The 12,440-nt window shown below is 42.5% G+C and overlaps 1 protein-coding gene across 2 annotated transcripts in view; it reads left to right on the top strand.

Annotated features, from left to right (window-relative positions):
- The window catches only part of ADRA1A (adrenoceptor alpha 1A), a 75,733-nt gene extending 64,112 nt beyond the window's left edge, over nucleotides 1-11,621 (top strand). Inside the window, exons 2-3 of one of the 2 annotated variants that reach the window (XM_016203463.2) lie at nucleotides 6,435-6,820; nucleotides 11,185-11,621. In XM_016203463.2, coding sequence (XP_016058949.1) covers nucleotides 6,435-6,820; nucleotides 11,185-11,193 — 395 coding nt within the window. In that variant the 3' untranslated portion in view covers nucleotides 11,194-11,621. Of the gene's footprint in view, nucleotides 1-6,434; nucleotides 6,953-11,184 lie in introns of those variants that run through there. The other variant, XM_016203462.2, reaches the window with a different exon arrangement.
- The last annotated feature ends 819 nt before the right edge of the window (nucleotides 11,622-12,440 follow it).

Here is a 12,440-nt window from a genome sequence, read left to right as displayed (position 1 = left end):
TGTACCTTTGCAGGTGTGCCTCGTGACAGCAGCCCTTGGCCAGGTCCTCCCAGCCCTCCTTTCCCTCCAGCTCAGGTATCAATCTCCAGGATGGACACTGGGATGGCTTCCCCAAACCTAACCCAAAACCCTGTGTTCCCTCCCTTCTAGCTGCCCTCTTCCCTTCTGGCCATCTCCAGAGTTCCTCAATCATCCAGCCTGACGTTTTGACTGTTTCTGTTGACCTAGAAGCATATGTTTTTCTAGAGGGGAAGGGGTGGTAACGATTACATTTCACTCTACAGATTAGGAAACCGAGGCTCAGGAAGGGAAAGTGATTCACCCAGCATTAAATAACCAATCCAAGCCTTCCTGATTCCTGGTCCTGAACTTCCTTGACTTCTGAGCAGGAAAGTAGTGCCACCCTGACAAAGCGGCAGGGTGGTGAGTCGGCACCATTGGCTTAGCAGTGAGCAAAGCTGGAAGTGAAGAGAGCCCTCCAGCTCTGCTGCCACAATGCAGGGGTCCTGGGGATGGGAGCGGAGGGGAAAGGCCGAGTCTGAAGGATGTTCTAAAGGGAAACAGCAGTGGGGCTCGGCGACTGGTTGAAATGTAAGAGACAAAGGGGAGCAGGGTCAAGTACACATTCTTCTTTCAGGAACTGAGCCAGGCCCTGTGCTTGCACTACAGCAAGAGGCACAACCGAGCCCCTGCCATTGTAAAGCTGCTGCACACTCAGGAGGGTGAGATAGACAAAAAAACAACTGAACAAAAACACTTGCAAGAGGGTAGGTGAAATGGGTGAAGGTGGCCAAAAGGTATAAACTTCCAGTAATAAAATAAGTAAGTCCTGGGACATAATGTACAATGTGGTGACTATAGTTAACAGTACTGTAGTGTATGTTTGAAGGATGCTGAGAGAGTAGATCTTAAAAGTATTCATTACAATGGGGGAAAAAGGAAAATTCTTTTGAAAAAAGAAAACTTACAAACCATGATGTGTCCCGTGAAAGAAACATACCATACTAACATGTGTGTGTTTGAGGACCACTCTTTAAACTGGGTGATTGGAGAAAGCTTTTGTGTGGCGATTGTAAGATATTTTAAATGTGACTCATGAAATGATGGTGACTTTAATGAAAGTAGCAAAGTTTGGAAAATAAATTGGTTTATGAAAGGAGATTGCCTAGAGCTTTAGTCCACAGTTAATCTGGCCAGCATTCTTAGAGATTCCTGACCGCCATTCTAGGTAGATAAATTAAAGACCCCTGTCTGGCTGAGCTGCCCAAGGGTGGCCCCTGGAGGAACCTCTGGAGGGCTCATGCAAGTCATTGTGACAGCCAAACCAGCAGCCCAACAGGAAGCATCTAAGAAACTTGGGTCTGCGCTTACACTGAATCCTATGGCCTCTTTCTGGGGTTTAGTTCACTGGGTTTTCTTCTTGGCAAGAAGATGCCAACTAATCTGGCCTGAATGTTGCTTGGCACTGGAGTTCCTTGGCCTGAGGAACCGGCTGCCTATTTGTCTTTCTTCTGTTCATTGGATGCCTACCAGTCACATTGGACTGGTACCCACAAGCAAGGGACACCACTGGTTGAACAAGGAGAAACAATTAAGGGTTATTTTCTTTCATGGTCACGTAACAGCAGCTCCTCCTTTGGAGTTTGCGTTGTTTTAATTGGAGTCATTTAGACTCTAATTTTCAGAATGTGATACCCTGCAGATGAGCCCTTCCAAGATCATCACCCACTGTTCTTTTTCCAGTGTCTGAACAGTACATTATGACTTTGTAAATGATGCCATTATTTATGATGCTACTATCCTCCCCCTTCTTTCTCATTATTTCTGCAACATTTGTCATCCTATGTTAACACCTAGACATATTGCCATTAAAACTTTCTGTGCCATTGTGGGGTTGCTAAATGGCACACAGATCAGGAGCAGAAATGGGTAAAGCAGAGCAGAGTCTGGGTCTAGTCCTGCTGGATCACAGATGAGCCAGGTGATTTTGTGGAAACCACTTTCTTTCCTCAGCCTTTCATCTTCATCTGTAAAGGAAGGGTTGACAGTGCTTGCTAGTCTCTATGATTCTGCCAGTCTTCACACTCTAGCGTTCTGTGACTCCAGCTAATGAGGGTTTATCATAACCCAGTGTTTCTCAAAGTTATCATGAAGGTGTCATGTTTCCAGGAAGATGAAATGAAGCATAGAGGCTGGGAGGCTAGGACCAAGAACTGTGATTGACTCACACATTTTTGCTTCCATACCCAGTCACCCTGACTCTGAAATTGTTGAACTGAACTAATTACCAGTGCTGAGCTGGAATTTGAGAACTCCATTTTTGTCTTCACTGTCTTATAGAGTAAACTAGAAGCACTGGTGGAAAAACTCACGTAGGAGACCAACTTTGGTAGGAAAATGGTTTTCTCCTGTATTGGGGCCATTGAGAGCAAACTTTGCTGTAACTTTGTAGCTAAAATGTGACTATAGTGGCCAAGTCTTCACTAGGATGGCTCCCAGTGTCCCCCATCATAAGTCTACAGATGAGCCCCATATCAGAAATGAAAAGTCAGATGTTCCCAATGGAGAGGACATTAAGTGATGAGACATAAGTGGTATCACTTGAAATCATAATTTTCAATTTCCCCTTGGAATCTAGAGGCCTCAACAGCGGAGGTAACAATTCTGAATCTCCACCAGCGATGATGTTGATGGTGTTCAAGGATAAACTCATGTTCTGTCCATCTTGGTCTAGCCAACGATGGATGGAGGACAGGGAGAAGCATCATCCAGTTGCCTTCCCATTTTAAAAAGCATCATTGTCATCATCACAAAGATAGGGATCTGAGAAGAAAGTGAGGTTGGGAATAGAAATAGTGAGGAGTTCAGAGAAGTCCCTGAGTGTGAAGGTTTGGACAGAGAGGAGCTAGTGGAATGAGGGGACTCTGATTGGGACCAGGCAGCACTAGCCATTTTCCAAGCCTGATCTCAGCTCAATCTCCCCTTCCTAGGAGAGGAAAAATGAAGGCAAGGAAGAGATACGGATATAAAGAGTGCAAGTAAGGAAGGAAACAGTCCATTGTTGTCTTTTCTCACCTTTGGAAAGTTCCTGAGGCAAATACAGTTATGAGTCCCTCTCCTAACCCCAGGTAGCACCTGCTGAAGGAGAATCACCCCCAAAGCAGGACGAACACTACAAGTAGGAGGAACGCATCCCATGACCTGCCCCTGTGGGACTGCCAGATTGGGAGTAGGCAAATCGTGCTAGGTTTAGGCATATCTAGGTGCCATCTAATAGGATAAACCAAATGATGAAATTTATGGGAAGGCTTCTGGTCCAGAAGAATCTCTCACTTACTGTCTGAAGAGAGATTTACTCAGATTAGCAAAACATTATCCCTGGAGGGTTAACGCTGGAGACTGACATTTAAGTCTGAGTGTAAATTCATTTTAACCATCTCTCTTCATCACTCTATACCCCAGATACAGTAAGGAAATAGGTGTTTTGAGCAGGGTACCCAGTATTTACCTCTGAAGCTGTGGACATGGCAGGAAGGCCACAGTAGAGTGGGCCCAAGAGCTCAGTGCTGAGTCAGCTCTGAGGGGAAGAGGGATGAGGGGAGGGACTAAAAGGATATTTGAGATTTATATTTATACATGCAGATCAGGGCTCTGTAAGCAGAAAGAGTGTCCTTGAAGGAAATGGGGGAAATTCCAAGGATCCCAAATCACTTTATTAGCATTCTATTCACAATTCATATATTTTTCTTTTTCTTTTAATTAAAATTCTTAAGATAAGAGAAATGCACTCCCCTCTCTGGCTGATTTATAGAATACAATGAAACTCGCTATATAGAATATAGTGAATTCTCAGACAAGGTAGTTTCCGGTGTTCCCTGCTCATATATTCTCCTTAAGCCCAGGTCAAGGCATGCCTTTGTGAAGTGGGTTCCCTAATTGTGTCGCTATTGTATTAGGAAGATACATTGGACAATATATTGCCATCATCATGTCAGAAGAACTTTTTCTTGAACTGATTACAATCACTCAAAACCACCAGCCCTGTTGGCCTTGGCCACTTTCTCAACATCTTACATGAAGTTTAAAAAAACATCTTTCCACAAAATAAATGGACAAACAAAATTGAAACAGACTCATAGACATGGAGAGAGGACTGGCGGTTGCCAGAAAGGAGGGCATTGGGGGACTGGGTGAAAGAGGTGAAGGGATTAAGAAGTATAAATTGGTGGTTACAGAATAGTCACGGGAATGTAAAGCACAGCACAAGGAACGTAGTCAATAACATTGTAATCACTACATATGGGGTCACGTGTTACTTGAAATATTGGGGGGATCTTTTTGTAAAGCATAGGATTGTCTAACCACTAAACTGTATACCTGAAACCAATACAAATTTTAAAAAGAGAAAAAGCATCTTTCCAATTTAGCTTCCCGCAGCTGTACACCACATCACTCCCTCTTCACCATCTTCTTTCCCAAGAGATGCATTATTCAAATCTGTTTTGAGATTCTATAAAGGAACATGGGCCCGACAACCAGACTGTCCAATTTCAAATCTCTCCTCTACCGGCAACTATCTGTCTGAGTGACCTTAGTTAAGTTATTCAACCTCATTAAACCACTGTTTCCTCATTTGTAAAATGGAGATGTTGCTAACGATGATGAAATTGTATGTAAAGTGTTTAGCACAGGCCTGGCTCAAACCAGGCACTCAATATAAGTAAATCCTATTATAACTACAAGAAAACCTTAAAAACTTTGGAGCTAAAGAATAATAATTTCTCACTTCACAACCATTGCGTGTGTGTGTTGGGGGGGGGTTAATTTCTTTGAGACACACTCAACTTAGCAGGGAGTATGCTTCAGAGATAATAAATGCTCCATTGACCACTGTACACTCCTTCTTCTCTGCAATAGTTAAGTGCATTCTTTGTTTATAAGATCCTCTACTAAATTTTAAGGTGTTGTTTGCTAGAATAAGGACACCCATCAGTTTGTCATGACTCTAATGGGTCCACAGAGCTGAGAGAAAAAGAAAGACATGAAATCAAGGCCTTAAGCGGAACAAAAGACAAAAGCTGTGCAGAGAATAAAGAACCCTGGACTGGGAGTTCTAGATCCCTTTACCCATCACTATATAGTAGCATAGCTAGCAGGTGGGCGAGAACCTCTTTAATCTCATGTTTTTAACTTAGAAATTAAGTAATTGAATAGGATAATCCCTAAGACTGCTCCCCCTGTAAGGTCCCATGGTTTTGTTCTGCTGCGAACAGCTATGTGACAGTTACCGTACAAGGTTTAAAGAAGTCTGAAACTAACGAACAAGACCTGAGTAGGTAAAGAGGATGGGACCCAACTTAAGAAGACAAAAATGAAGTGAGTTCGAAACGTCTGGTTAGAGTAAAAGTGTTGTTAGAAAGCTAGACTAGGTTGAGTTCTGTGGAGGAGCCTGAATGTCAAGCAATTGACAAGCATTTTAGAAGCATCTGGCAGCCGTTGGAGTATGCTGAGCAGGGAAGCATATTGTAACATCAAAAGGCATCATAGAAGAAAAATACAGATGCTCCTCAACTTATAATGGAGCTGCATCCCAATAAACCTATCGTGAGTTGAAAAAATCATAAATCAAAAATGCATTGAGCACTCCTAGCCTACAAAAAAACATAGTTTAGCCCTAGCCGACCTTAAATGTGTTCAGAACACTTACATTAGCCTACGGTTGGGCAAAATCATCTTGCTGTCACTGCCCAGCAAGCCCGAGGAAAGATCACAATTCAAAATTCAAAGTGCAGTTTCTGCTGAATTTGTACCATCAAAAAAGTGTAAGTCTAAACATAGTAGGTCAGTGGCTGCACTTACAGTATAATTGCAAGTCACTGGCCAAAAGTTGGCAAAGCCAATATTTTGTCAATTTTGGATTCTCATTAAAATGTGCAATTCCACTATTCAGGAGAGAGGGAATTCTTAACTAATTAGGCTGTGTCTGTGTAACATTGCTTTAAAGAACAGAGGGAATACTCAAATAACCCCATTTTTATATGGATTATTTGAATGAATTCCAATTCATTTTTAAATTCAGGCAAAACTGCTTGCATATGGAGGCTCCACCTAAGTTTCTAGTTTTCATTATGCAAAGCTTCATAGCAGACGTGAGCGAATGTGTATCACTGAGAACCAGTGCGGCCCTACCTGCTGGGTCTGCTCCCGTGATTGACGTTCACACGTGGACCAAGGAGAATGGTCTCTGAGGATGGTGCAGAGTTACATTCATCAGGTCTAGTAAGTCAAGTGTGTAAAACTCAAATGCACTTGGAATCACTTGAAACTTTTAAAAAAATATAAAAGGATGTTGGTTGGTTGCTTTGCTTGTGTTCCTAGACCATTGGCCTGTTGGACTGCAAATAACATGTATGAATCTATGTGTTTTCTTCCAGGGTCTTTCTTCCCGGACTCCAAGCCCTCCGAAACAGTTTTTAAAATAGCATTTTGGCTCGGATACCTAAATAGCTGCATCAACCCCATTATATACCCATGCTCCAGTCAAGAGTTTAAAAAGGCCTTTCAGAATGTCCTGAGAATCCAGTGTTTCCGCAGAAAGCAGTCTTCCAAACGGGTCCTGGGCTACACCCTGCACCCGCCCAGCCATGGTCCGGAGGGGCAGCACAAGAACCTGGTGCGCATCCCCGTGGGCTCAGGAGAGACCTTCTATAAGATCTCCAAGACCGACGGGGTCTGTGAATGGAAGGTTTTGTCTTCCCTGCCTCGTGGATCGGCCAGGATTACAGTGCCCAAAGACCAGTCAGCCTGCACGACAGCCCGGGTGAGAAGTAAAAGCTTTTTGCAGGTCTGCTGCTGCATGGGGCCCACGACCCCCAGCCATGGAGAGAACCATCAAGTTCCAACCATTAAGATCCACACCATCTCCCTCAGTGAAAACGGGGAGGAAGTCTAGAGGACAGGAAAGGTCAGAAGGAAGGGGGGATAATCTTAGGCATGTTCACTCTTCTTGGATGACAAGACAGGGCCCTCTAACCAGGGACCATCTGGGAATGGGGTGGGAAAGAAGACCGACACTTGGGCAGTGGGTAGGGCTCAGGGAGCAGGGAAGATGTCACACAACCATTCAGTTCAAAAGGGGGACAAACAGCACTTCCTTGAGGCTAATGCTCTCTTGGGCATCCTCTGAGCCCGCTCTCCACGTCTGGCCCCTTCATCGAAAAACACCATGGGAAACAATTTCATGCACAACCCAAAAGACTATAAATATAGGATCATGATTTCATCACGAATATTTTCAGCACACACTCTAAGTTTGGAGCTAGTTCTTGATGGAGTGAGGGGATTTTATTTTCAGGCTAAACTAACTGACAGTCGTGTTGGCTTTTTATGGGGAGAGGGCCGGAGAGGAAGAGCCTTAAGATGGTTGGTGGCTGATATCGGGCACATTATTTTTAGAGCAAGTTTTAAACTTCACCATTTCTGATACATCCAGTGTCTCAGCTTAGGTGAAACTTGACAGTGAGATTTACTTTTTGCGGCAATTTGAGCGGATGCTGCTCCTGATTCCCTAAGGATGAGGGTGAGGGGCACTCATGTCTCTGCACTAAAGGAGGCACATCCTCTAGGCTTGGGTCTAGAGAGTGTCCTAAGAACCAGTCAGTGAAAGCATGCCTTTCCTAATGGAAGACAGTGCAGATGAGGGTCATATTTTACCTTAACTACTATGGACAAAATTCCGTTAAGCAGTTCCAAGATCAGATAGAGGAAGTCTTCTCGTGTAACATATTTAAAGATCAAGGTTGGGGTGGGACAGGTGCTAATTTTCATGCTAAAAGAGAGGATGCAAAATTACTCCACTGCCTTTTTGACGTGGCCTAGAAAGATCCTTCTTACCTTTTTCAGAACTTCATTATGAAAATCCACAGCTGACAATATTTTGAAAGGCATATCTTCACTTCCATTTTTTTCTCTCGGCTGCTTCACTACTGCATAAGGAATGGGGGTCAAGGTCTCCAGTGCACCTGTAGCATGTTGAAATGAGCCTTAAGATCCAAGGGCATCCTTCCTGAAATTTGAGTGATACACATGCTTAGCTTGGGAGCCTACTGACTAAAAGCCTGCCAAAAGCAGGAGTTTGCAAAGAGTTTTTGAAAGATGTCCATTTATTCTGGTAAAAGATCCAATATCCCATTCCCTTCATCTATTTCCACTTTCTACAGGTACTTTGGGAACATGATGTCTTTTGTTTTATGTATACCAGATTTTGTTAAACCTTAATAACTCAGTATATTTACTAAAGATGAAGATGGTAACCATATGTAAAAATTAAAATGTTTTTCATATTTCACAGTATGAATTTAAAATGAGATTTATGGTTTTGGAATAATTATTGACTAGAATCGCTGGTCTAAAACTACAGATCATTTCAGTAGCCTCTTCCCCCATATTTGGGTAATGTCCTCTAAAAATTTTGAAGTAGATTGTAGCCATTATTTAAATGGCAAAAGTAGTAGCCAACACCATCTATTTCTTCTTCCCTTGCAGCAAAATGAGAATTTCCTTAAATCCTTCTGAAAGGCTAATGTTCCATGGAGGGTATGTTTGTATGTAGCATGGCGTTTGGTTGTTGGCTGTGTTCGGACACAGAATATTACCACTTTCTCAGCCCTTTTTTGGAGAGTGTCTTCTCGTTGACCAGATAGACATTCTGCCTTGTGCTCGTAATTTGGACTCCAACATTAGATGTTGGCTGGATTTTTAGACTCTTCTGGTCTGTCCGCATGTCCCATAACAGCTCTACCAGATGTGGGTGTCCTATTATGGATGTAGGCACCAGGGAAGGATGTGAATATGCAAAGCTCGCTGTTCTCTGCCTTAATAGGAAAAATAAGTTTCATTGTTGAGAAGGACTTCTTTCAGAATCTGAATTTTAAAGACCACTTGTGCCAAGCTCCCCCATGTAGGAAGAGCATCCCCAAGAAAGAATGATATTAGTTTTTCTTCAGCAAAATATGTCCCCATGTTTGAGATGACCTTTAAGCATCTTTACAGACAAATTTAAATATTAGATATCAGGACGTTTAAGATCACCAGAAAGCTAGCATTAATGCCAGTGCTAATCAGAATAAACAACTAGAGAATCTTTCCGACATCAGACAAAAGCCATGACAATTGCAGTCCTGTAAGATGATCCATAAATAATTGTCTGCTACACTCTGCTCCAACCCCACTCCCTCCAGGGAGGCAAACTTTAACATTTTTTTCCTTTCCCATAACATGGTATTATGTACAAACACGCCAGTTTTACAAGAAATGAATAGTGTCACCCAAGATTTAGCCAAAGTGGGATAACAATATCTAAGTTATTTTTTACTCATCCACAAAAGTCTCTGTACCTTTGAGCATGCCAAAAATGATCTAAAATGGTCACAGTTAAACAAATGATTGTCATATTTATATTTACATATTTACTGCATCTATTTGGAGTTTGAAGAATTTGTCCAGAGCAACAGTGGTCAAAATGTCTTCTCTCATGTGTTATGAAAAGCAGTTGCTTTGGAATTGTCTCAACATCACAAAAAGTCAACTTGACACGATAAGACAGGCAAAATCTGGGTTTCTTCTGCAATTCAAATGCATGCATTAAGAGAGACCCTGAATCTCTTTATTCAAAAATATCCTCAAATTTTTACAAGGGTTTCAGGAAAGCATTTTACTTGTCACAGTTTTCTTCCTTTTGCCTCTGCCGTGTCTCATCCAAGATTGCTCTTGCCTGTGATCACTCAGTGTATGCTAACACTCTCCAAAATATTAAGGCTTTTAACTCTCTTACCACTTACTGGAATTGGTCCATCCATGGTAGACAGTGATATTTGGCTAAATAAATACTTTCTTAAGGCTTTTTTGTTAGTTACTACTGTGTGCCAGGCATTACCAGGGCTTTTTGCATTCATTATCTCTAAACCTCAAAGCAAGTCCACTATTCATATTTTAGAGATTAAAACCTGATAGTTGAGAGTGATTAAGGACTGGCCCAAAGCCAAGGAGGAACCATGATTCAATCCTGGTTCTCCCTGACACTAAAATCTGCATGTTTTTTCCCCCTCACAGGACCTCTGCCTCATAAGTAGTGGGGGTAAAAGTCCCCAGGTTGGGACTAGGTAGGCTAAGGATACTAAACTATACCCGAACTTTTCAATGTTTTGTTTCCTTGGGATTTGCTTGCCAATAAACCTTGGTAAATATGCTGCCAAATCTTTGTTCCAGCCAAACCCAACAGTAGGTCACAAATGAAAGTATTTGGTGCCTATAATTCTATCAGACTGCACCACTTTCCTAGGGAACATGGCCTGGAATGTTATTCAGGCCTTGCAAGAAGGACATATTATATCAAATTGGGAGAAGATGGACATATAAGAGAATGCAGAAGCTGCATTGGCCTGGAATAGCAAAACACATGCGTGGGTACGAAATACATCGATCGTATAGTGTGCTGACATTCTTGACTGCCAACCACAGTTAACTGGCACACTTTCAAGAAGTATATCCCTTTTTAAAGTAAATAAAAACAAATATGACATCAATCTTATCAGCTGTATTCCAACATTTTTTTTTTGAGTTGGAGAAAGAGAAAAGAAATTATAAACATTTCACCAAGATTACACAATCTTTGAAGATGGAGAATTGGTTGGTGGCTGTGGCAACTGATTAGATGACATCCCCTTGGTCCTGGATTTCCTTTTACAAATGAACGCTTTATATCCTGAGTGACTTAGCACCTCTGCCCCTTCACAGGGAACCATCATGCAGACCTTCTGGCCCAGTAGGTTTCATGCTTGTGGCCTGGGAGAACATTTTAAGAACTATTTGCTTGGGAAAGTAATTATTCAGTCTTTAATCACAGCTACTTAATCACAGCTTGACACACATTTCCACTTGCTTCTGGGGCTGGTTCTGCTCAGGTCCTCTTGCCAAAAGAAATGCTGCCTCTGCCTACGAGGACTTGTTGACTTAATTAAGGAAAGAGCTCTGCTTATCAGCAAAGGGAGAAGGGAGCCCAGGCGCATGGAAGGTAAACTCTGCAAGCAAAAACAGGGTGATGACAAAGAAGGCCGAGGTGGTAACTATGGAGACAACATCGGATGTATGCTCACTTGTTACTCTGATTTCTTTTTACACTACTAGGACTTTTAACTAGGAAACCACCTGCACACAGCTCTGGTCACGCCGGTTGGAACACTGTTGGCAACTGCTCCCTGTCTACAAAGTGTGCCGCGGAGCAGGCCTGAGCCCAGGCCGCTGTGGGGTCCACCATCTTCAGAAAGCAATGGCAGCAATGGCCTCCTGGCCTCCAAAGTCTTTGCAAGGGGGTGACTATTGTGGGGCTGGGCTGGCAAAAGCAAGTCAGGACTTCAGCAGAGGACACCCAGCCCCTGGCCAGTGCTCCCATCAGCGTTACCTCATTCATGCTTCCCAGACCCAAATGTCATCGGGGCTGAGGACTGACCTTCTCTGCTCTGTGAAGGAAAATGTTATTTCTCCTTTCTCCTGCAGCATAGATTACTGATTGTCCCTCCTAAAAGGAAGGTTATGAACAGTTGGGGAGGGGGCTGTTGAGGAGGAGAAAGAAGACTTACCATGGACATTGCTCAAGCAGGATGGATGGTTCAGGAATACTTGCTGCAACTGATGAGCAAGGAGCTGTCCTAAAGCTACGCTTGTTCATTTTCAAAGACGATGTACTTGTCTTTCCTTTTTGTGTGACTGGGGAGTTATTACATTATTTTCCTGCTGTGTCATAGTCAACATCGCCACCTTATCAGCTGGAAGTGATTACTGCTAAACTATGAAAAATACAGACTTAATTAGGTAAAAAAAACACACACCTCTAAGAGCAAACTTATACTGTATCTAGAGAAAAAAATAATAAAGACGCTGACCTTTTAAAAAGCCTAAATAATAGTAGGTGCATTCAGATGCAATATTAAATAAGTGAAGACAGAAAATCCCAACATGAGTTTAATATTTCCTCCCATTTATACAATATTTCATACCTTTTATAGTACTTCTGCCTCTCTCAAGTCATTCCTACGTATTATTCCGTCATAGAGATTATCTGTACTTAGTAGATGAAGAAATGAGGGTGGGGGGTTAGGGACAGGTTTAAGGATTTCTTTGACTAGCCCCAAATCTAGACTCTGACTCTTTTTCCGTGAGCCTTCAATATCCCCAAGGTCCACTGAGTTTCTCGAGACCCCGACTTTCATATTTCACTAACGCGTCTCTGATCCACATTTTCAGCTCCATTTGAACTTCTCTCCTGGTACAACTCAGCAACTGGGCAGTACAAGATTGTTCTAGGGGCTGAGTGCATATTTGTCGATGCTCCTCTCATTGGCTAAACGACAAGCTGATGTAATTCTTCTCTTTCTCCCTAGATA

The sequence above is a fragment of the Miniopterus natalensis genome, chromosome 4 (assembly GCF_054644295.1).
Source record: "Miniopterus natalensis isolate mMinNat1 chromosome 4, mMinNat1.hap1, whole genome shotgun sequence".
Classification (NCBI taxonomy): Eukaryota; Metazoa; Chordata; class Mammalia; order Chiroptera; family Miniopteridae; genus Miniopterus; species Miniopterus natalensis.
Note: the sequence above shows the minus strand (reverse complement) of the source record. Positions and strands in the feature narration are given on the sequence as shown.